This window comes from Barbus barbus, assembly GCF_936440315.1.
Source record: "Barbus barbus genome assembly, chromosome: 42".
Taxonomy (NCBI): domain Eukaryota; kingdom Metazoa; phylum Chordata; class Actinopteri; order Cypriniformes; family Cyprinidae; genus Barbus; species Barbus barbus.
The window spans coordinates 7,461,197-7,483,436 of NC_136720.1; the positions used below are offsets into that span (position 1 = coordinate 7,461,197).

General features: G+C 37.4%; 2 protein-coding genes across 5 annotated transcripts in view; one reads left to right on the plus strand and one right to left on the minus strand.

Moving 5' to 3' along the window:
• Positions 1–22,240, plus strand: part of LOC306861483 (uncharacterized protein) — an 814,549-nt gene that overhangs the window by 514,448 nt on the left and 277,861 nt on the right. The window lies entirely within an intron of this gene.
• The window catches only part of LOC306861482 (TBC1 domain family member 22A-like), a 156,832-nt gene that overhangs the window by 87,163 nt on the left and 47,429 nt on the right, over positions 1–22,240 (minus strand). For all 4 annotated transcript variants that reach the window (XM_079403750.1, XM_079403748.1, XM_079403749.1 and 1 more), the window contains one exon: positions 9,549–9,655. In XM_079403750.1, coding sequence (XP_079259876.1) covers positions 9,549–9,655 — 107 coding nt within the window. The remainder of the gene's footprint in view (positions 1–9,548; positions 9,656–22,240) is intronic.

Below are 22,240 nucleotides of genomic sequence, written 5' to 3' on the forward strand. Positions count from 1 at the left end.
GATCTTTGTTTGAAGTTAACAGCATTAGTAGTTGCTTTGGGCTTGGCATATAATGTATTAAGCAATAAGCCATGAAAGGCCACACTCTGTGACCACACTTTAATTCTATATTAATTTAATTCTATAATAATATGCCAAGATACTACAAACCAGTTAGGCTAATGAACTTTCAGTTCTGGCCCGTTGACTTGATTGGCAAGCAGCAGAAAGTGCTGATATTCTGAACTGTGCTACTTGCTAGATAAAAATCATATTGCATAGTTCACAGTATTAAAGGAATAGTTTTAAAAAAGTACATTTTCTCACTCTCATGTCTTTCCAAACTAGCAAAATTGTTTAGTTTGGGTTTTTTTGGTGCATACAGGGTCAACGCGGTTCAAAACAACAATGGTCCCCAATGATTCTTATTATATGGGTGCAAAATAATAACAACAACAGCAATAAATAAATAAACAAACACTCTCTCAGACTCAGAAAGAGAGATTTTGGGATTAGAACTACAATCGGTTGATGAAATATCTTTCATGTTCAGCAAAAGAAAGTAAATTATCCAAATTTGGGAATGACATAAGGACACAAATGTGTGCATATTTGTGCTATAGCAGGTTTTTTAAATAAATGCTGTACTTTTGAACAAAGGAATTCTGAGGGGAGAAAAAAAAATCAGCTTTGCCATCACAAATATAAAGTATATTTTAAAGTAAATTTAAATAGAAAACATTCATAGAAAATGGCATGGCTTTGATTTGGCCAAATATTATGTTGTAAAATTATGATACTGTACTGCTAGAAACATAATATACACTTACTTTGTAAACAAAAGTTTAACACCCACAAATAAAAAATAAAAATAAAACTATGGTAGTGGAATGGTAGTTTTGTGTCACATACACTCTCAGAAGAAAAGGTACAGAAACCATCACTTGGTAAAATGTACAATTTATGTATTAATATGTACGCTAATATGCACTCTTAAGGTACTAAAATGCACTCTTAATGGGTAAATAAGTATAAAGGTATAGCTTTTTTCAAAAGTACCACCCCAGTGACAACTTTTGTACCTTTTTTTCTTGAGAGTGTATAATCGGTATATAAATTATGCCTTTAAATCACACAAACACTGGACCCAGACCAAACAATCTGTCCAACAAGTTGTAGTCTGACATATGGCCTCCAGTGTCAAAGCACAGCTTTTGTGCCAGCGTGTGTGTCAGCACAGAAACACAGCCAACCTGCACGAGATCTGCTATGTTCAAGTGAGCATCTGGTAACAGTAAGCTGATCTTAGATTCGAGTTTCTGTATATTAAAGTATATGAGGTGAGTATGAGTGAGCGGTCACTGCGTCTTATAACAGCTGTCTCTCTGCCAGTGTTTTCCCTTGAGTCCTGCTGTCATCTGTCATACACTGGCTTTAAAGCTGAAGTGTGTCATTTCTGCACCACCAGCGTCACCAAATGGAACTGCAAAAATAATGATTGCTTTCAAATAGGTTTCTTGAACGCTCCTAATCTGCCATTGACAACAGCCATATCACCCTGCAGCCCAAGACTGGTTGCCCACTGAAGCTAAGCAGGGTTGAGCCTGGTCAGTACCTGGATGGGGGACCTCCTGGGAAAACTAGGTAGCTGTTGGAAGAGGTGTTAGTGAGGCCAGCAGGGGGTGCTCACCCTGCAGTCTGTGTGGGTCCTAATGCCCCAGTATAGTGGCGGGGACACTTTACGGTAAAAAGCACCCGTCCTTCGGATGAGACGTTAAACCGATGTCTTGACTCTCTGTGGTCACTCTCACACTCAGCAGTGGATGCTGCACATTGGTGGTGGTTGAGGAGATTCCCCCTCTTCTATGTAAAGCGCTTTGAGTACCCAGAAAAGCGCTATATAAAATGTAACAAATTATTATAAATTGATCAGACAAAGTGCTCAACTCACGCCATTGGTTGAGTGTCCAAAAATGTATGACTCAAAATAATTTGAAAAATGCCGTTCTTGTTAGTTAGTTGGTTAGTTAGGCCATGTTTACACTAGTGCGTTTTTGTTTTAAAACAATGTTTTAAAATGAAAATGATCCTCGTCTACACTGGCGTTTTCACTACGTTTCAGAAACGATCTCTGTCCACACGACACAACCGAAAATGCATGTCACATGACCATTCACGCAGGTACAACAATAGATATAGGTAGATTCCCTATTATTTAGATGGTGGATGTGTCTACGTGCTTGGAGCGGTCGAATGGGGAATCTACCTATACAGGTACATCTAAAAAAAAATAGAATATTGTGAAAAACTTAATTTTTTGGTAACTTATTTCAAAAAGTGAAACTTTCATATATATTTTACATTCATAACATGTAAAGTAAGACATTTCAAAAGTTTTTTTTGTTTTAATTTTGATGATTAGAGCTTACAGCTCATGAAAGTCAAAAATCAGTATCTCAAAATATTAGAATATTTACATTTGATTTTCATTAAATGACCATCTCTACAGTATAAATTAAGGGTCTCTCGTTCTTTGAAACCACAATCATGGGGAAGACTGCTGACTTGGGAATGATCCAGAAGACGAACATTGACACCCTCCACAAAGAGGGTAAGTCACAGAGGGTCATTACTGAAAGGTGTGGCTGTTTACAGAGTGCTGTATCAAAGCATATTAAATGCAATGTTGACTGGAAGGAAGAAATTGGGTAGGAAAATGTGCACAAGCAACAGGGATGACCGCAAGCATACTGTCAAGCAAAGCTGATTCAAAAGTTTCACAAGGAGTGGACTGAAGCTGGAGTCAGTGCATCAAGAGTCACCAAGCTCAGATGTCTTCAGGAAACGGGCTACCAAGCCACTTCTGAAACAGAAACAACATCAGAAGCATCTTACCCGGGCTAAAGAGAAAAAGAACTGGACTGTTGATCAGTGGTCCAAAGTCCTCTCTTCAGATAAATTTAAATTTTGCATTTCATTTGGAAATCAATGTCTGGAGTGTGGAGGAAGAGTGGAGAGGCACAGAACCCAAGCTGCTTGAAGTCCAGTTTGAAGTTTCCACAGTCAGTGATGATTTGGGGTGCCGTGACGTCTGCTGGTCTTGGTGCATTGTGTTTTATCAAGTCCAAAGTCAATGCAGCCGTCAACCAGGAGATTTTGGAGCACTTCATGCTTCCATCTGCTGACAAGCTTTATGGAGATGCTAATTTCCTTTCCCAGCAGGACTTTAGCACCTGCCCATAGTGCCAAAACCACTTCCAAGTGGTTTGCAGACCATGATATTACTGTGCTTGATTGGCCAGCCAACATGCCTGACCTGAACCCCATATGGAATCTATGATATATTTTCAAGAGAAAGATGAGGAACAGTCAGTCCAGCAATACAGACGAGCTGAAGACTCAATAGTGCCTCAGCAGAGCCACAGGCTGATTGCTTCCATGCCATTCCTCACTGATGCTGGAGTTTGTGCTAAAGGAGCCCTGACAAAGTATCGACTGCATAAATGAACATACTTAAAAGAACTTGAACTTTTATGCTTTGCAAATCCTGTTTTTCATTGATCTTAGGAAATATTCTAATATTTTGAGATACTGGATTTTGACTTTTCATAAGCTCTAATCATCAAAATTACACTTTTGAAATGTCTTTACATGTAATTAATCTAAAATATGAAAGTTTCACTTTTTTAAATAAGTTACAAAAAAATGCAGTTTTTCACGATATTCTAATTTTTTGAGATGTACCTGTTCATTTCTGTGGGTACAACAATGAGTATTATGTTATTGTTTACAGTACAGCGGTCAAGCATACGCAGAGCGAATGTGGGCAGCAGCCATGCCATCGTTTTCAAAAAAGTCTCCGTTTTGGTCCGTTAACACTGAAACACAACCCCGGAGTTTTCAAACTAAAACAGGGTCTGTGGCATTTTCGAAAGTCTGAAAAATGCAGGAGTAGTGTAAACAACAGGCGTAACCGTAGCACAAGTTATGCGTTTTAAAACGAAAATGCACTAGTATAAACGCAGCCTTAGTTTGTTTCATTCCATGCTATTAAATGACTGGGGACCGTAACTTGCAAAAGCCCCCAAAAACATCATAAACTCAATCATAATACTTAAAAAAGCAGTATTTTAATAGTATTTCAGTAGTATTTTAGTATTGAGAATGAACAAACAAACAAAAAATTAAATAAATAAACTTCAAAAAAGTAACAACTTCTCCTTTCCCAGAAGTGGGTTTATCTTTCAAATTTCACTGGTGTAATGGTTTCCAAAACATCACTGCGCCCAAAGCTCCACAGTCGGAAGGTCATGTGTCGACTATTAACCTCTACCCAACACACTAAACACCTCAGCGTTCACCGTGAGAGGCGAGTAAATTACGTTCTTGCTGACAGGAAGTCTCAGATCTACTCCGTCTCCGACAGGCTTCGTCTCCTACCCTACACCATGACTGACTGGAGTCCAAAGGTCTCCTCCTTCAGCTGCTGCTCAGTGTGTGTGTTTACACATTAGCTGTCTTCGTTCATTTCCTACACTTGGAGATGGCGAGTATCACGATCTGATGTTTAGCGAGAGTTGCAGTTCAATTTAAGTCATTCTTGAGAGAGACTCCAGACTTTTAAAAATTGCTGGGAGCCGCTAAAGTAGAGTTTGTTTTAATATTCTATACATTTTTATGTGTGAAATAAATCTCGTTCTGTTTTTTTTAAGAATATTTATATCTGTCCAAAATAGAATAAAAGTAAAATGTTGTGCTGATTATGGTTCCATAGTTTGTACGCCATAAGTCAGCTTTCTACCATCTCCAACATTTAGATATGATTGTCAAATTTTGTCATCTGCATTCCATTTATTAACCTAATAATACTTATAATGCCTAATCTAAAAAATGAATGAAATCAGCAGTGGAAATAGTTGGTAAGACTTTACTTAAAGCCTGTATGTATAATGCTTTATAAGGTATTCACAATGTACATTGTAATGCTTTATATATTTCCATACATAGCTGTAACCAAAGCTAAAATGCATTACAATATTTGAAGGTTTGTTTTAATGCATTATACTCTGTATAACAATGAATATATAAGTATTCATGAGATCATACAATGCATTATGATTTACATTACAAGGAATTTTAATGCTTTATATATAAAGTGTTACCAAACTTATCTGAAAACTATAAATCTAAAAAGCTAACTATACTATATTTGTAGCAAAAGAAAGAAGAAATAAACTCTGCTCTACACAAATCATGTGAACGGCCTATTTTTAATGTCAGAAAAGCAAATTCTAACCTTAAATTCTAAAATTTAAGGGGTGTCTCAACCCAAATAACAAGTCTAAAACTATTATTTCATAATTAACCATAAACCATTATTCATAAATAACCATTTTACAGACATGGTGTTCAAATACATTCAGTGAAAATAAAAAAATAAAAATTAATAAATACTGTCAATCCTCACCTCCCACTAATAGTTTTGATTAAAATACATTGTATCCTGTCAGATGCTTGTTTTCCCTTAAAACAACTTCAAAATTACAATTATATTCAAAACCATTACAATGACAAAACCAGACTACTCTTAATATGGCAATAATATTTTGAACAATAATAATGGCTCCTTGTTCAATTCAAAAATTATGTGTGGCTTTTTGAGGCTTAAAACCTCATTGGTTTTGTAACAACAACTCGCAGACTAAGTCAGATGCAAATCACTAACTCACGGACAATATTGTGAAACTGTTTTGTGAATCTTTTTGATCACACATAGCATTTTCCTCACTCTCGCCAATGGCAGCCTCATTTTTTTAAATTACTGTCGCAAATTTAAGCTAATACAGTTAGGCCAATAAATGCTGCGGCTTGCTTTTAGATGAAAGAATTGTTTTGAGAAGAAATGCAGGCTGCGGTGGTCCTTCAGGACGACCGTGTTGATTTGCAATACGAGACGAATAGAGACAAACTCCCACAATCCTGAGGCAGAGGCTGCTTTGTGGTGTCCTGGCCTGAGGGTTGGACATCACAGATAATGGCTTCTGCAGTGAGCTGCCTGCTTTAACACCCATTTCTCATTTCCCCTCTTCAGGGCTGAGAATACAGATGGATTTGCTCCTAATGGATCCACACGTGTACACACAGCAACCAGCTCAGCTAGCAAGGGACAAACAATGCAGTCATTTTTCCAGGGGCTTAAGGTCTTCCTATTAATAAGTCATAACCCTTCAAGCAAGCATTTAGTTTGACTTTAAAGAGAACAGACTGCAGAGGAGGACAACCGCTGGCTCATAGCTGCATGATCCCAAAAAAACTCCCAAATATGCACACTATCCTCTTTTTTAAATGCATGTTTGAATGTGGTACTTTCTGCTGAACAAACGAGCGTCGGTTTTTCATATCCTGCTCATGACTCATTATTTTTTTTAAAAGGAATGTTCCGAGTTCAATGGAAGTTTAAAATAATTAAATATTCCTTGCCTAAATGTGTCAAGTGTCAATGTGTCTAAAAAAGTCAGAATTATACAACTTCACAGCTGAAGTAACATACAATTGTGCACAGAACAACACCTACTAGCCATACTTGCAAAAGCAATCTGTGTTTGTTTTTACAAACTGAGGAACTATTGTGTGGTTATCATCAGTATGCCAAAGAAACTATTCATTATTTAGCTTTGACTATTCTTTTAACAAAGGTTGACGTATAAACAAAACCCCTTTTATAGTTAATCCTGAATATACATCATAAAGTGCCATCTAAAATAATTATACATTACAATGATATCACTCTCTATTGTCAAACACAGGAGGGAAATACAATACTTGTAATTAACAACTTTTCCTACCCTACGCTTCTAAACGCAAGCGCTTTCCTGAGACCCGAACACAATTACGCACGGCTGAGACTATAAAATCATGCTAAAACTACACTCCGAGTTAACAAGCACTCTAAACCACCGACACGCACATGCAGAGAGCACGGCGCTGCCGACGCTAACAACTTGCGAGCAAGTGTTCAGAGCTATCAGCTGCCATGGTGTGAAGGTGTAAGGAAAACAAAGGGTGGAGAAAAATCATTAACACCTAAGAGAATCTGCTTTGTGTACACAAATTACCGCAGTAATTAGAGACAAAATACCACAAAAGCTTTGGAGGGCCTGGAGAGCATTTCAATCTAATACCAGTGAGGAGGGTTGATTCGCTGCATACAAATGCTCTTTATGTGTGAAGAGACAATCGTCTGAAGCCAATGCGTGAGAGTACATTCCTGCCTATACGCACTTCAAACACATCGCTATAATTGGGTGTTTCTTCAATTGTGGGCGCTTTGGTGTCTCAAGGGTTGATGAAAAGGGTTTCCATTTTTTTCCCCTCTCTTTTGTCTTCAAAATTTTTTACCTTCATTAGTCTTTTTTTTTCTTGCAACTTTTTTCTGACTCTTAATTTCAATTTTCTAAAATCTTTGGGTCTTTGAGAATCTGACGAGACAGAATGAGGTGCCGTGATTATCGGAGACTCAAATGTTCTGCACGTCCACGTTACCTCAGCTAATAATATGTCTGTGATGATTGGCTACAACCATCGCTTCTTCACCAGATTACGCTCGCACACGGGAGCGTTTGAAAACCGCGTCTATCAGCGGATCCTTAAGTGGATCCCTAATATATCTGCTCATAGACGGATCCGCTGATGGATGCGGTTTTGAAATGCTCCCGTGTGCCAGCGTAATCTGTGTAAACGCGAAGCGATGATCATTGTAGCCAATCACAGACATATATGTTGAGCGTGTGAACACAATGGCCAATCAGCGGTGATTAAGAATCCTCTCAACAGCGCTCAAAATGCTCGCAGGTATCGTCACATTTTTTTAAATTTCAGTACTGACTGGTATCGAAGTCAGTACCTTTGACAACACTAGGATATCGTGTTCTTGATTTCGTAGAGCAGGTACATGCAATCTTAAATGCTGACGAGAGTACGAATGCACAATACTGGATGTTTACCTCTATCTGATATGCCTATTTTTTCAACTCATTTTGGCTCGTTTTTCAGTTTCACTTGAAGTATATTGCAGCTTTAAGGTAGCATCCTAATTCGTTAACAAGGTAGCTCTTAAGTGACCGATTTGGAACACTCTACAAAGGCAGCAAATGTGCAATTATACAAAACAGATGACATAACAAATAATGCAATAAGCAGTAATGCACATCATACAGCTTGGGTGAAATCAGCATTTTTGTTTAATATTTTAAATGTTATCAATACTTATCAATACAAAAAACATCATAGTTTAGAAGAAATAGGCTATTTTCTGTCCTGTTTTTAACCTCCCTCATCAGAAAGCTCTGTTTGAATATGCGTGGCAGATTGTAGACTCGGATGCAAACATCCACTGTTATGATTGGCTAACAGTTGTGTATGTTTGACATCCTACATCCTTCATAGATGGACAATGCTGTGATTTAGGTCAAAAAAACGCATAAATGAAATATGTTAAATTAGAAATCACGCGCAAATCGGTGGGCGGGTCTAAACAGGGCAGCGATGTAGAAGCAGGCGTTGATCTTATTCTGTGGAGGCAGTGTTTAGCCACACTTTTACATCATAGAGTGGCAAATTCCACAATCTGTCGTTTTGGCAGACTGGCTTCAATATAAGCTATAACAAGAAAGTTTTGAGTTCTGAAACTTACAGGATGTTTTTTTTTATAGTACAATGACCGCTTGTATGTCAAAAGATAAAAGGGATATTGGTTTTACAGTTCATGACCCCTTTAAAATGCTGCCTATGGACACAGATCAATAAGATTTGGAACAAAACGTTCAAACTCTACAATTTCGAAATCAGCCTTAGTTTAATAAAATGTGGAACATAAATTAGCTAAACTGTTTGCATAACAATGGCAAAAACAAACTGTCCTCTTCTCCTACTGTTGGGAACTGTTAGCAGACAAACAAACAAATTAACCAGTTAAGTGAAAAATGTGTTGTAAGAGAGTTTAATTTCGAAGTCCACAGGGCCAAAAGTGCACATAGCTGCAGAAACACCCAATTAGAGTGTCTTTTATCAACAAGGAGGAAAAAAAGTGGCAGAGCAGGCCGCACGGGAATCTTTTGCTGTCTTCCGGGGGGAGAGCGCTGTGGAAATATGGGGATGAGGACTGCAACCACCTAGCTTCACGTGTGTCCCCATCGCTGCTGCGTAAACAGCACGGGTGTTTTATGGCCTTAAATCAATTAGAGACGAGGCAGGCAAGACAAAGTGAATGTGGGGCGGGAGGGGGTCGCTTTGCTTTCCCATGACAATTCGAGCACCGCCAGGCCCTTTGGATAAGGAGGTTACGTCCTGCCTGTGGTGCAGAGTGAGAATATTCATCATGGATTTTATTCCTGGACAGGCCGAGCGAGGAAAAGCAAGGAGAGGAAACGGGACGGGGCACCTACACGCAGGGGAATCTCGCCGCGACACATTCGTCTCTTTCCCAGCGGTGCTCTACTCACACACACACACACACACAGAGAGAGTGAATGTATCAGGCCCGAACGCTGGCAGATAGGGAATCAATTTACCTGAATCCCGTCCAGGAGCTTGCTCATGCACCAGAAGCTGTCAGCCTCGATGTTCCGCAACACCTCTTCCTGCAAGCTGGAAACATTGAAATTTTCCACTTCTTCCTCTGCAAAGAGCCAAAAGACAAAAGAAAATAAGAAAGAGACAGAGAAAAAGAATGAGAGTGAAAGACAAAGAGGGAGATAAAATTGACGAAGAGACAGTAAAAGAGACAAGAGTATAGAAAGATTCATCCTACATATGGACAAGAGACGGTAGAATTGTACCAGTTTTGGGGGCATGCACTGAGAATGCAGTCTTATGTTCAAAAACTGTTTTAAAAGAGCTTAAAATACACACGCAAACACATTGTCACACAGAAATGTTCTTCAGGATAACTGAACACTGCCAAGGGGCATTTACACTCACAGTGATCTGCAGTGCCAAAAACACAATGCTCAACATAAGACGCAGAAAAAAAACCAGCAAAGTACACTTACAAGACATTTGCATTTAAGCATTTTCTTGCACATTTGTTTAAACAGTCAATAAGTTTGTAAATGGTAAATAAATACATTTGTCATTTTAATTAGGTTTTATTTTATTATTTTATTTTGTGTTACTTTACATTTTAATATGTCTAGCTAATTTGTATTCCAGTTTTACTTTAGTATTTTAAGATAAACTGAAAGAAAATGAGAAATGATGCCTTGGCAACTGGCTGATATATATATATAGATGTATCCCCTTTTCTTTCCAGTTTACATATTTATATTTCATTATTATTTTAATGGTTACAAGCTTAAATTTTAATCCCAGATTTAGGTAACAATAAACCTGATGCATTAAAATGAAAGAAACCTCAAATTCGAATTTGATAACCTGTTTGATAGCACGTTTGCCAAGGTTAATACGACAATGTACAGAAATCATGCAAATTTTTACCATATCAAACTCAAAAATCAGTTTCTTCACTGCATTTCAGAATCATTTTCCTAGAGCAAAGGTCAACGCAAGTGTAGATTTATTTAGTAACCACTGTGAACGTGTCAAACCACAGCCAGGTTGAGCAGAGGAACGATATCACAGAACTACACACACACAGTGCTGCTCGTCTCCTTGGCAACATGGGTCTAACCTTAAAGAGTACGGCGAGCTCTGGCTGACAGGGCCAGTGGGCTGCTGGGAATATTTGCAGTGCTGCAGTTTAGCGAACGGCTGTCCAGCTTCCAGGCCGCCCACTGCATTAGTGCAGTCTAAAACGCCACTGGCCGTCTGCGCTCGTCCTAGACGCTCATGACTGTCTGCTGTCTGACAGATCACAGCAGAGAGGAAGCCACGATGGAGTATGACTCCCGAGGTAGGACAGAAAAACGTGGAAGTCTGAATGACCTCCAAATGGTGGACAAACTCATTGTGCTTTCACATAACAGCCTTCTGTTTAGGAACGAAAGTAAGGCTTTCAAAGTGTGTGTTTGTGTATTTGGGGGACAGTAATAAGGCAGTGTTAATCTCTCCAGTTGCGAGAGTCCCTTAACAGCACTTTCACTCATCACAAAACAAGGACACGCAAGGAGCAGATCAGAAGACGAATGCGTAAAACAAGCCAACAGCTCCTCCTGTGGTCAGCAGTGGAGGTGCAAATAAATGACTTGTTTATGGTATTAGCAACAGTCTTGTATACTGTAGCCCCACTTTGGACATTTGAGTGACATTTAAAAATGCCCGAATGCCACTGCAGTAAATAACATTAACCCTTTAAAGCCTGAGATATTAAATGACAGTCAGAGAAATATTTTTGGAAATTGAAAAAGTTCATTGAACCTTTGGACGATAATAAACACTAGGCTTTTATGGCTCATATACTACTATATAGTGAGAATATGAAGCTCACCGAGGATAAAAAAAAATAAAAATAAAAAACCTAAATTTTAATCAGAGGCCCAAACTGCTGCTATTTATGTGACAAGATAATATAAAAACAAATTTTGGTAACACTATGAATAATGTATTATAAAAAGTTATTAAAGTGTATAATGAATTCTAATTATTCATAATGAGCGTTGTAATGCATTATATCTTGTCATAAATAACAATAACTGAATTTAAAATGCATAGTGTAACAATGAATTGATAAGTGCTGTAATATGATAACTGTGTTTACAATTAATTACTCATGAGATTAAACAATGCATTATAAGGTGCATTAGAATGCATAATGCATTCATCTATTTTTATAATGCATTATACATAAAGGCTTTAAGCAAAGTGTTACTAAAACTGTATATTATCTACAAATAATATAACTGATTCTGATAGTTTGAAATGCAAATCAATGAGAACAGTACAGCAAAGTGCTTACATAAATGTAATGTAAGTATCAGTTGTAAAGTGAATTTAGCCCAGTAAATGTTGATTTTAAAATGCTGATAACAATATAATATGCATTCTTATGATTTCACAGCAAAAAGACATGAGTACTAAAATCTAAAAGGGGATGTTTTTAAAATTATACTAGAAATTTAATTGCTAAAAAGTATAAAATATCAACCAAATGACAGAAGAAATGTAGCAATTTATTATTTTATTTATCATGTTGATAGTTAAATTTGCATATCAAATATGAAACCGTAGGCTTCATAAAATAAACAAATGAATGTTCAAGAAAGTGTCTTTAATTTTTTTTTTTTTTACATTTTCAAAAAAAAAAAAAAAAAAAAATGCAGATGTTATTGTTAGTTTGCTTCTGTTAAGAGTCAGTGGAACATGTCCATAGTTAGGGCTGGGTATCGTTCAAAAATTTTCGATACCGATACCGATACCTTGAGTTCGATACCGGTTCCTGAAATGAAATAAATCTATGGTCACCTGTGTGAACTTGAAAAAGTAAAGCAAAAATGAATAAAGCAACATCAATGCAAGTTTTATTTATTTATTTATTTAACAAAAAGGGACTGTATAGATTAATAAACATTCATGAATGTAAATGTACCCAAAGGCTAGTTTTCATTGGAAGTAGCGTCTGCAAACAAATGCTCCTTTCTCTCTAACTAACTTCTCTTTTCAACTGAATAAAATGACATTAATATTTTAAAGTGCATCTAAATATATTTTTGGAACAATCCTTAAGTTCCTAATTAACACACTGCATCCCTACAATAGATACCCCGAGACACACATCTGGTTTATATTTATTTTCACATTTTCCAGAGGTGACTCAATGAAGGCCGACACTGTTAAATGAACTGAATAGCATGCATTATTGATGTGAGAATAAGAAGGTTCACACATATGCACGCGCGCATACATAAATTCACAAAAACAGAAGGTGTATGACTCCGTGACCACAGTTTCACTCTGTGAAGTCTCCATCGCACCATCTGTCAGAAGACATTACAAAGGAAAAGAGCAGATGTCTGTAAACATACAGACCAGAGTCGACAACACGCCGACTTGTACTGCCTGCTACAAAAATGTATTTCCTAACGGTCTCCACTGACATATTGCCACTTTATGAATTACACAAACCACAGACAGCTTGATTAAATCAGTTGAACACTTGTAATTCATCATTTATAATTGATCCTAATTCAATCGTTAAGGAATTCAGTAAAATAGAATAATAATAATATTGCTATTTAATTACTATTTTAAAATGTATTGAATGTCTGTGATGGCTACTCCAGTCTTCAGTGTCACACTATCCTTCGGAAATTATTCTATTTGGTTAATATTTTAAAAATTATGACTGTTAATAACAGCTATACTGCTTACTATTTTGTATTTTTTTTTAAATGACAAACAGGGGGGTTTGTCCTTTTTAAAAAAAATAAAAATAGTAATCAGTAGAACTGTGTTTTCTGCAAAACACGGCACGTATTTATTATTTGTATTTTTTCTTTGCAATTATGCAAAAGCCTGCCAATTTAATGCCTCCTTGCAGAATAAAAGTAGCAATTTCTATTCTAATCTCACTGACCACAAACTTTTGAACCGTAATATTTTCTGAATTTGCAAAACTGATTTTACGGTTAAATAATCTGTGAGTAATGATTGATAACTTGAGGGTACAGTTAATAGACCAACGAGTATTATAAAACGGTGGATTTACAATCTTCTCTTCTCATATTATATTATATAATCAATAGGTAATCATAGTCTTTAATTCAGTGCATTTTTTCAAGTTATGTTTATTAATGATTAATAATGTCACAGGACTGAAGGACTGACCCATGTCAGGAATGCAGTAATAGTGGTTACTGTGTGTTTTCTACACAATAAAAACTTGTATTGTAATTTATTATTTGATTAAACAATATATAATGGAATAAATCACAAGCTGTATTTTCAGTTTGAGTTTTGCTCTTTCATTTTATCCTGTTATTATGCTTTTTGACTCATGCTAGCAGCACGGACTATGTAAATACCAAATATGCCCGAGGTCACGAAGGTCAATAATGCTCCACATGTGTCCACTAACACATCTCCATATTTTGTTCCAGTTGGTTGAGGCCCGAGTTCCAGTGGGGTACTGAAAAAAACTTAGCCTTGAAGGGAAAATATTGCCTATGTATGCTGTAACAGACTTTTCTAGGGGTTCTTTAGGATTACGAGAAGCAAGCGAACATGTCTTCAACTGTCTTCAGAAGTATCAAACAGCCACCCAGATGAGAAGAAATCCTAATGGGTGACGTGTGAAATAGAGAAATCTGAAATTAATCGCGATTAATCCCACCAAGTTTTTAAATATACTTTTATATTACAATCATTTCACATTCAACGTACAAACAACATAAAGACAGTATATTATTAATATTTGTTTAATGGCATCTTTTTGTTTTTATGACTGAAGGCCAGTATCACTGATACCAATTAATACTGATTTCTCTATATAAAAAAATGCCCCTAATATTTAACCATTGACTATAGCCATTCAACATTACATTAAGAGCTTTCAATTTTAACATTTATCTAGTCTTTAAAAATAACTTCTAATTTAAGTGAACTCAAAATAATCTTCACATAAACACATTATAATAAATGTCATATGTATCTACCCGTGCCCCTCACGGAAATTGAATAAAGTTATCAAACACTAAATTCTAGACTAATTACAGATGCATCCTTAAAACGATAAAAGTTACTAATTTCCTCTTTTTTCTTTTGTTCTTGATGAACAGTCACCACAGCAGCTGGTTATTAGGTTATTTTGGCTGCTATTTCTTTAAGAACTGCCACTACTGAACATGACGCGGATCTGACACGCATCGTATTTTCTTTTCTGACCGACTTCAGGTCGGACCCATTTCAGTCTCTACTAATGAGCTGATGAGTTGAATCGAGTGTGTTAAGATGAGGGAGACCATTTCAGAGACACGTTCTTAATAACTCATATATAACATATTACATGCATGCATAGTTTTATCGCCTTTTTGGTAACTTCACGACTTAACTGATCAAGACATTGCATGCTCGTAGTTTCTTTCGCGATTTGATACGAAATGATACAGGCTATGCGCGCGCTGGTACCTTTGTGTGTGTACTGAAGAGCACGCGCTGCGAGCACAGTACAGTTTCCGCGCTCGTTTGATTCGCACCTGACGCTGAAGTGAAGTTGAAGCGCGCGTGCACACCTGCATAACTTAGTATGTTAAATTGAGAGTGAGAACTCTGATCAGATGTTTAGTTTAGCAAATGAGTCAGAGCATGAGAATTAAAGTGAAAGTGATGATAGTGAGCAAGTAAGTCAAGACGGCACAGGTAGAAGGCTGTGCTAATGTTGTCATCTTACCCGAGTATTCCAATATGCAAATATTTTCATAAGGTGAGCTAACTAAAGAAATGGAGCAACATAACTGATATTCAAATGGTTAGCAAGTGCTGCTTTGATTACATTTTCTTCATCTGCATATATCCTTTGTTTGGTTTCTCCTTTTGAATGGTGAACATAGACTGCTGATACAGACAGTTAATTCATTGCATACATTTCAAAGTTTTCATTGTCACAGGATTCAACAAAGTGGTCATTTATGATTGATTTTGTTCTGTTACATTAACACTTGTTAAATTTCATTATTTAATAAACCCTGTTCTTTTTCACCATCGTGCCATTACTTGCTTTTGGCTATTTCACAGCTTCTTTTGTCAACCATTCTGGTTGGTAGAAAACTTCCAATTATTAGAGTATGTTAAATGATCTTGGGTATCAGACGATACTTTATGTTAAGTGGTTTCTAGTATCAGACAAAACTGGATTTAGATACAAATAAATAAAATAAAATAAAATGGATTCAGTATTCCTGACACAGAGATTTGATCTAACTTTTTTTTGACAAAGTCAGCAGGATGTCGACACAATCTAACAGTAGAAAGCAATGAGAAATGCAGTAAACTGAATCCTACCTGTGGCAAAACTGACGGTGACTGAACAGCACTTTTGCAGAGTAAACTCCAATAGATTAACCCAAAATGAATGTTTAATGGCAAACGTGTTGAAGATTAGCCAAAAGATCGTTCATTCATTAAGTGATAAGCTGTTTCCTTACAAAAGCAGTTTATTTAGCGCATAATCTATCCTCCTCTGAAGAAAACAAATAAATAATAAATGGTCCTCGCCAGTGTACCTCTGTGTTACACTTTGTTTTGCTAACCTTGAAGGCTGGCTTTACAGGGGCTCTATTACTAATAATCCTAAAGACCTTGATTGACTGATTCAGATGTGTTTAATTAGAGCTGGAGCTAAAATCAACTGGAAAGTGGCCCTCCAAGAGCAATATTGGACACATCTGACTTAGAACAGTACAGAACAGAGATGAGAGAGATTATTGAAGACAAATTTATCCCAAACAGATCGAAACTCAACAAACTCCTGGGGTCAAAACTTCTTCTCTCAAGTCTTAAAATACAAGTGTTTTTACTCTGTGAAGTCACATGAAGTCAGGGCTGAACATATTGAAAAGCTGGTCTACTTTTTTCGGTTTACTTCAAAATCCACAGTTTTACATACCTCTTAACATCTCAAAAAAAAAAAAAAAAAAATATGGTTCCATGACCGTAATTCTAAGTTTCTGTAATATGACCCCTAGTCCTCATTGTGCAAATTGGTCTTTCTACTGGATCAAGTTCCCCCACCACTGATGGATAACCTGATGATACGGTTATTGAGTACTTCTGAGAGCATGATTAGCAAATCCCAGTATGCCGATTGAAAAACTTAAAACAGGGTATAGTTTCTGAATTTGTGAGTACTGAGGGAATAATGAGGGACTGTTCACAAATCCATGATGCGTTACAGCTCATTCCTCCACCAATTTCATGAACACAAACATAAATAGACACAACTGTCAATTTGAGGTATCCACAAAGAGGATGTAAGCACAACAAATCCCTTCAACTGGAGCTAGGCTCTTTGGCCTCTGCCATCACTTCCTGTTGGCCCGTATCATCTTCCTGCATGCAAGGGTGAAGGGTAGATTCCCCCTGGCATTCTGAAGCATCCAACCGCAAGGAGCTGGAATCATTACTGACGTTTGACTCTACACATCCCTGTAGCGCCATATGCCCTCTTTTTGCAGGCCAATGCAAACGGTCAACATCAGGTTAAAGGACAATTTCACCAGCCTTTTAAACCCTCGCCCAAGACAGCCCGGAGGAGACTTTCCCACCCACAGGAAGTCACTGCAACAGCGCTGTCTGGTGTATTATGCAATTTGACCCTTAGGGTGTCCTAATACTTTAACCCGGTACCGCCCACTACTGCGCTCTGTGTTGGTTAATGAGAATCGAACAGAATCCACAGATGTGCAATTGAAGGCAAGGTTAATTAACATGGAACTCAACTCGGCAAACATGCCATTTCAACACGGTAAAATAATGATCGTTGGGTAGGTAATTACTGAAGTTGCGCTGAAAGACGAAGTGCAGATCCATCTGTGATTTATGGATATCATCATCTAGTTGTAATGAAGAAAAAGCCGGCGCAGAGGAAGAACAATCTGCAATGAGAACAGATGAACGACTTCGCTGGCAGCTCCTAGAGGCAGTTGGAGGAAGGGCCCAAACCAACTCTATTACATCATGTTCCAGAAAAACGTCCAAACACAGCCTTTTCCAGTGCCAAATATGCCCTCAGTGGCTTAATTAGGTAAGCAAATATTATCTTTTTCATTTTAAGCGTTCAGTCAAAGAAATTTACTCAGAGACATTTGATTTAGGTTGCAAAATGGATACTGAATTACTTACAAGACGACAAAGTGAGGGGTGCTTGAATGTGGAAAACAAACTGTCACAAAACTAGGGCATTGTTGGTGGTTGCCAGGGCTTTGCTAATTGGTTGCTAAGGTGTTCCAGGTGGATTTTTGATGGCAACGTCAAAAGAGTACAAGTCTCAATCAAATTCTAAGGTTCCTTTATTTAAAGGGGTCATTGGATGCGACATGCACTTTTACAAGTTGTTTGAACTGAAATGTGTGTTGGCAGTGTGTGTATACAACCACCCTATAATGATAAAGATTTTTTTTTTTTAATATAAATCTCATTAAATCATTCCCCCTTTCTCTCAGATGCCTGTCTGTGTGACGTCACACAGACTCAGGCCCTTTGCACGATTGTTGATTGACACTAGCGTTTTACCTTAGACCCACCCTGAGTGAGCTGTGAGCTGTCCGCCATTGTGTCGACTCCGGTGTCGGGGAAGACAAGAACATCTCCGATTAAGCACCTGAGGTGTTTTGTTGTTGGATGTAATATTGAACATAGCAGTTGTCATTAACTCCCGACATCTGAGCCACAGAAGATGCAGTGGATTACCTTTATTTTTGAAGGGGCGGGGTGAGCAGAGCTAATTAGCATTTAAAGGAATATGCACTAAAACGGGTTGCTGAAAACAGAGCTGATTTTAACAAGGTAAAAATGGTGTTGTTTTACACTACCATTGATAAATTTTAACCAAAGTAATAGAATTTATATTAAGACCATGAAGTATCAAATCAACTATTGGAAAACGGGCATCCGATGACCCCTTTAAGTGTAAAGGTCCGAAGTGAGTCTGAAATGTTTGTGTTTTTTTTTTTTGTTGTTGTTGTTTTTCTCATATTCATCATCCTTTCCTATCAAAATACTTGCTATGTTTGCAAAAACTGATTTTTTTTATTGCAATAATATTTCATATTTTATTTTCAATTTCAATTAACCTTTTCTAATGTTTATTTGATATAAATACAGCCTTGGTGAACATAAGATACTTCTTACAAACAATAATAAAAAAATCTTACCAATCGTAAACTTTTGAAAGGTAGTGCAATAAAGACAAAATGCTGTTGGTAGTAAAAATACAAATCAATACAAAGTGTCCTGATCCGCAACAGACTCTTGTAGGAAGGTTTTGGCTCTTGTGTGGATTACAGCCGATGGATCCAGTTATGACTATTAAAAAAAATATTCAGCACAACTGCTGTAGTCTTGTGGGACTCAAATCTGCTCAGAGGCATAAACGGCACCCTGAACATGTAACCATAGCAATTGTTGTGACTTCAAAAATGTTACGACATTTTTATCGCTGCTCAGTGTCGACAAGTGGGAGTGAGTTATGCAGAATGGCTGAAGCCCAATAAATCTCAATGTCTGAAATAGCTTGATGTGAGAGTGTGGACTGGAGATGAAATAAACGATAAACATCACAACTCTATTCGTAGCCACTACAGCATTAGCATTGAATGTAAGAAAAAAAAAAAGTGGTGAACTTCCCTGAATGTGAAATATTATGCAAGATTAGCCTATTAAAGAATTAATTTGCTTGTATTAGAAGCATAAGGGGAATCATTACATGTGCTGTAATGGGAAAGTCATGAGGCATTAAGAGAGCATGGCCAGACAACCACACTTGCAGTTCTTGTAAATTGATGCCAAAAAATAAATAAATTGATAATTTTGAAAGGGAGCAAATACATTTTCACGGGTGACCGAGTGACGTTCCCATAGAATACTCCAAGAAATTATTTTGTTAATTGTTATAAACTACACCAAGTCTAGCATGACACGTTTCACAGATGTAAATGAACAAGAAGTGATTTCTCAGAGTGAGGATCTGCACAGAAATTCAATTTATAGCTTTTTATAGCCGAGTAATTAAACTAGATCCAAAAATATTCAATAACTGTGATTAGTCAGAGAAAACTAATGACTTTATGACAGGGCAATTTTTCCAGATCATTTTTGGCATTTTACACTCAGAGACGAAAAAAAGAGCAGCTCACAAAGCGAGACATAGCTCAGCTTATGCATGAAGACATAAGAAAATTAATCGTTTAAGTTAATATTATATAATCTGCTAATAACAATATTACTTACCAATTTACTATTTGGTAGCGTTATTTCTTAAGTTATGATATTTGTTAATTTTACACTTTCCATTAAAGTTACTTCATGTTATTAAAATTACATTATGACATTTGGTAATGTTATGTTCTACTGCAACATTATATGATCTTTTAATGTTACATTATGTTATTCATTACACTATTTGTTAATGTTATGATATCCATTCACATTACATTGTTATTCCATAACATTCTGCTACTTGTTCTTCAGCAACATTATATTACCTGTTAATGAAAATTACATTACTTATTAACACTGCAATATTTGTTAATGGAAAGTCGTGGCCTGATGGTTAGAGAGTTGGACTCGTAATCCAAAGGTTGCGGGTTCGAGTCTCGGGCCGGCAGGTATTGTAGGTGGGGGGAGTGAATGTCCAGCGCTCTCTCTCCACCCTCAATACCACAACTGAGGTGCCCTTGAGCAAGGCACCGAACCCCCAACTGCTCCCCGGGCGCTGCAGCATAAATGGCTGCCCACTGCTCCGGGTGTGTGTTCACGGTGTGTGTGTGTTCACTGCTGTGTGTGTGCACGTTGGATGGGTTAAATGCAGAGCGCGAATTCCGAGTATGGGTCACCATACTTGGCAGTATGTCACTTCACTATAAAGTTATGTGACATTATTTGACAACACTGTGGCATTATTCTATAACAAATTAATGCGCTCTAAAGCAAAAATGTCAAAACCTGAAGGTCAAACAGGTTAAATAGATAGTTGGACATTATATTTACAGTACAAACAAACTGCTGGTATCCTATACTCGTCGACAGTTCAGGAAAGTCTCAAAGGGAACTCAACCAAGAGGAAGAGAGGAAAAATACCTGCCACTAGACATTTCAGGCATCCCAAGGCAGTCACTTAACAACTCGTTAGAGCAAATGAGGAAAGTTAATCAGACCTGCATTAAAATCAGCACTGGGCTCAGTTCTTCAAACCGAGAAATCCGAACAAACCGATACTCATTAAGGCCTCAATTGTGGGTCACACACCACTAACTGTTCAAGTCAGCCGTGGAAGCCCATGGCACTTAGTCAATGAACGGCCCACAAAGGCCTACCAGAAGATGGACTGAAAGCAGGTGTCAGCGGTTACAGGGTTAGTGGACTTAATGGGCATGACGTAAAAGACATAGGCTATTTGGAATCTATGTGATCCATGGTGAGTATATGCACAAAATCCACCAGGAATGCTCAGGGTGGTGGAATTGTATCCTCTACGGAGCAGAATGTTGCTGTGGAGGAAATCTTCTAGCATTTCTCTTCTTGGATAGGCTAACTGCTCATTCTAACTAGCCAAACAATGAACCCTTCCAGCAGAACAACAATTAAAACAGTAGTGCCATTTGAAGGAATCATTCTGTGTGTCTCCCATAAATTACGAAGAGTTTTGAAGGAACACTTAGAACCTCTGAAAGGTTTACATGAAGTCCTAGGGTTTCTAGGTCGCTCCATCTTTGGTGCAATGAAGAACGTCTTCCGGGTTAAAGTAAAACGCAAAACTGGCTGGTGTCCATCTTCAGCTAACAGCTTACATCATCTCTCTTCACTCTTTATTCCTTCAACCAGCACTGATGGTGCTGCCCACACTAATAGTTCACCCAATCCAGTGGATCTTTAACAGTAGCACCACTGATCCACATCTGCCCTCCAGAACATTACTTTGAGAGAATCTATACATGAAGACGATGCAAATTACACAATCTTCCTCCTGAATCAATAGTGTGCCACACTACTGCATGTACCATTTCATCACACACTCGTTACTTTCAATTATAAAACTTTATAGCAGTCTAATGGAAAAACAGATCCGAACGGAAAGAAGAAAGGAGAAGAACAGAGTGACCAAAGAACAAAACCTTCCGAGACAAAGTGTCTGCCTGATTAGAAGGAGACTTCCATGAAGAACGGCACTGTAGATTAAAAATATTGATAGAATAGACATATGTAGCTTAACGAGCTATGCAAATGAAGCCAAATGATTAAAAGAGTAATGAATGGCGATATTGGATGGGTCTGATGGTTTTGAAGCGCTTATTCATACAGAGAACTATAAGCCAAGGCAAATGAAAATGACTTTAAACCTAAAAATGTCTGATGTATATTGCTCCAATCAGATTTCTACACAATCTCCCGAAGTGAAAAGTGCTTTTAACAGATGTGTTTAATCAGTCCACCAGGAAACCAAGTCATGTTTCTACTTTGACTTGTGCAATTAACTCTTCTGAGAAAGAACCATTTGCTTTTGAACAGACAAAATGTTCTGCTAACGTCTTCTGTGTTGTACGTAAAACAGCTTTGCATTCTATTGCTGCAGGTATCATAGACTTAAAAGGAGACA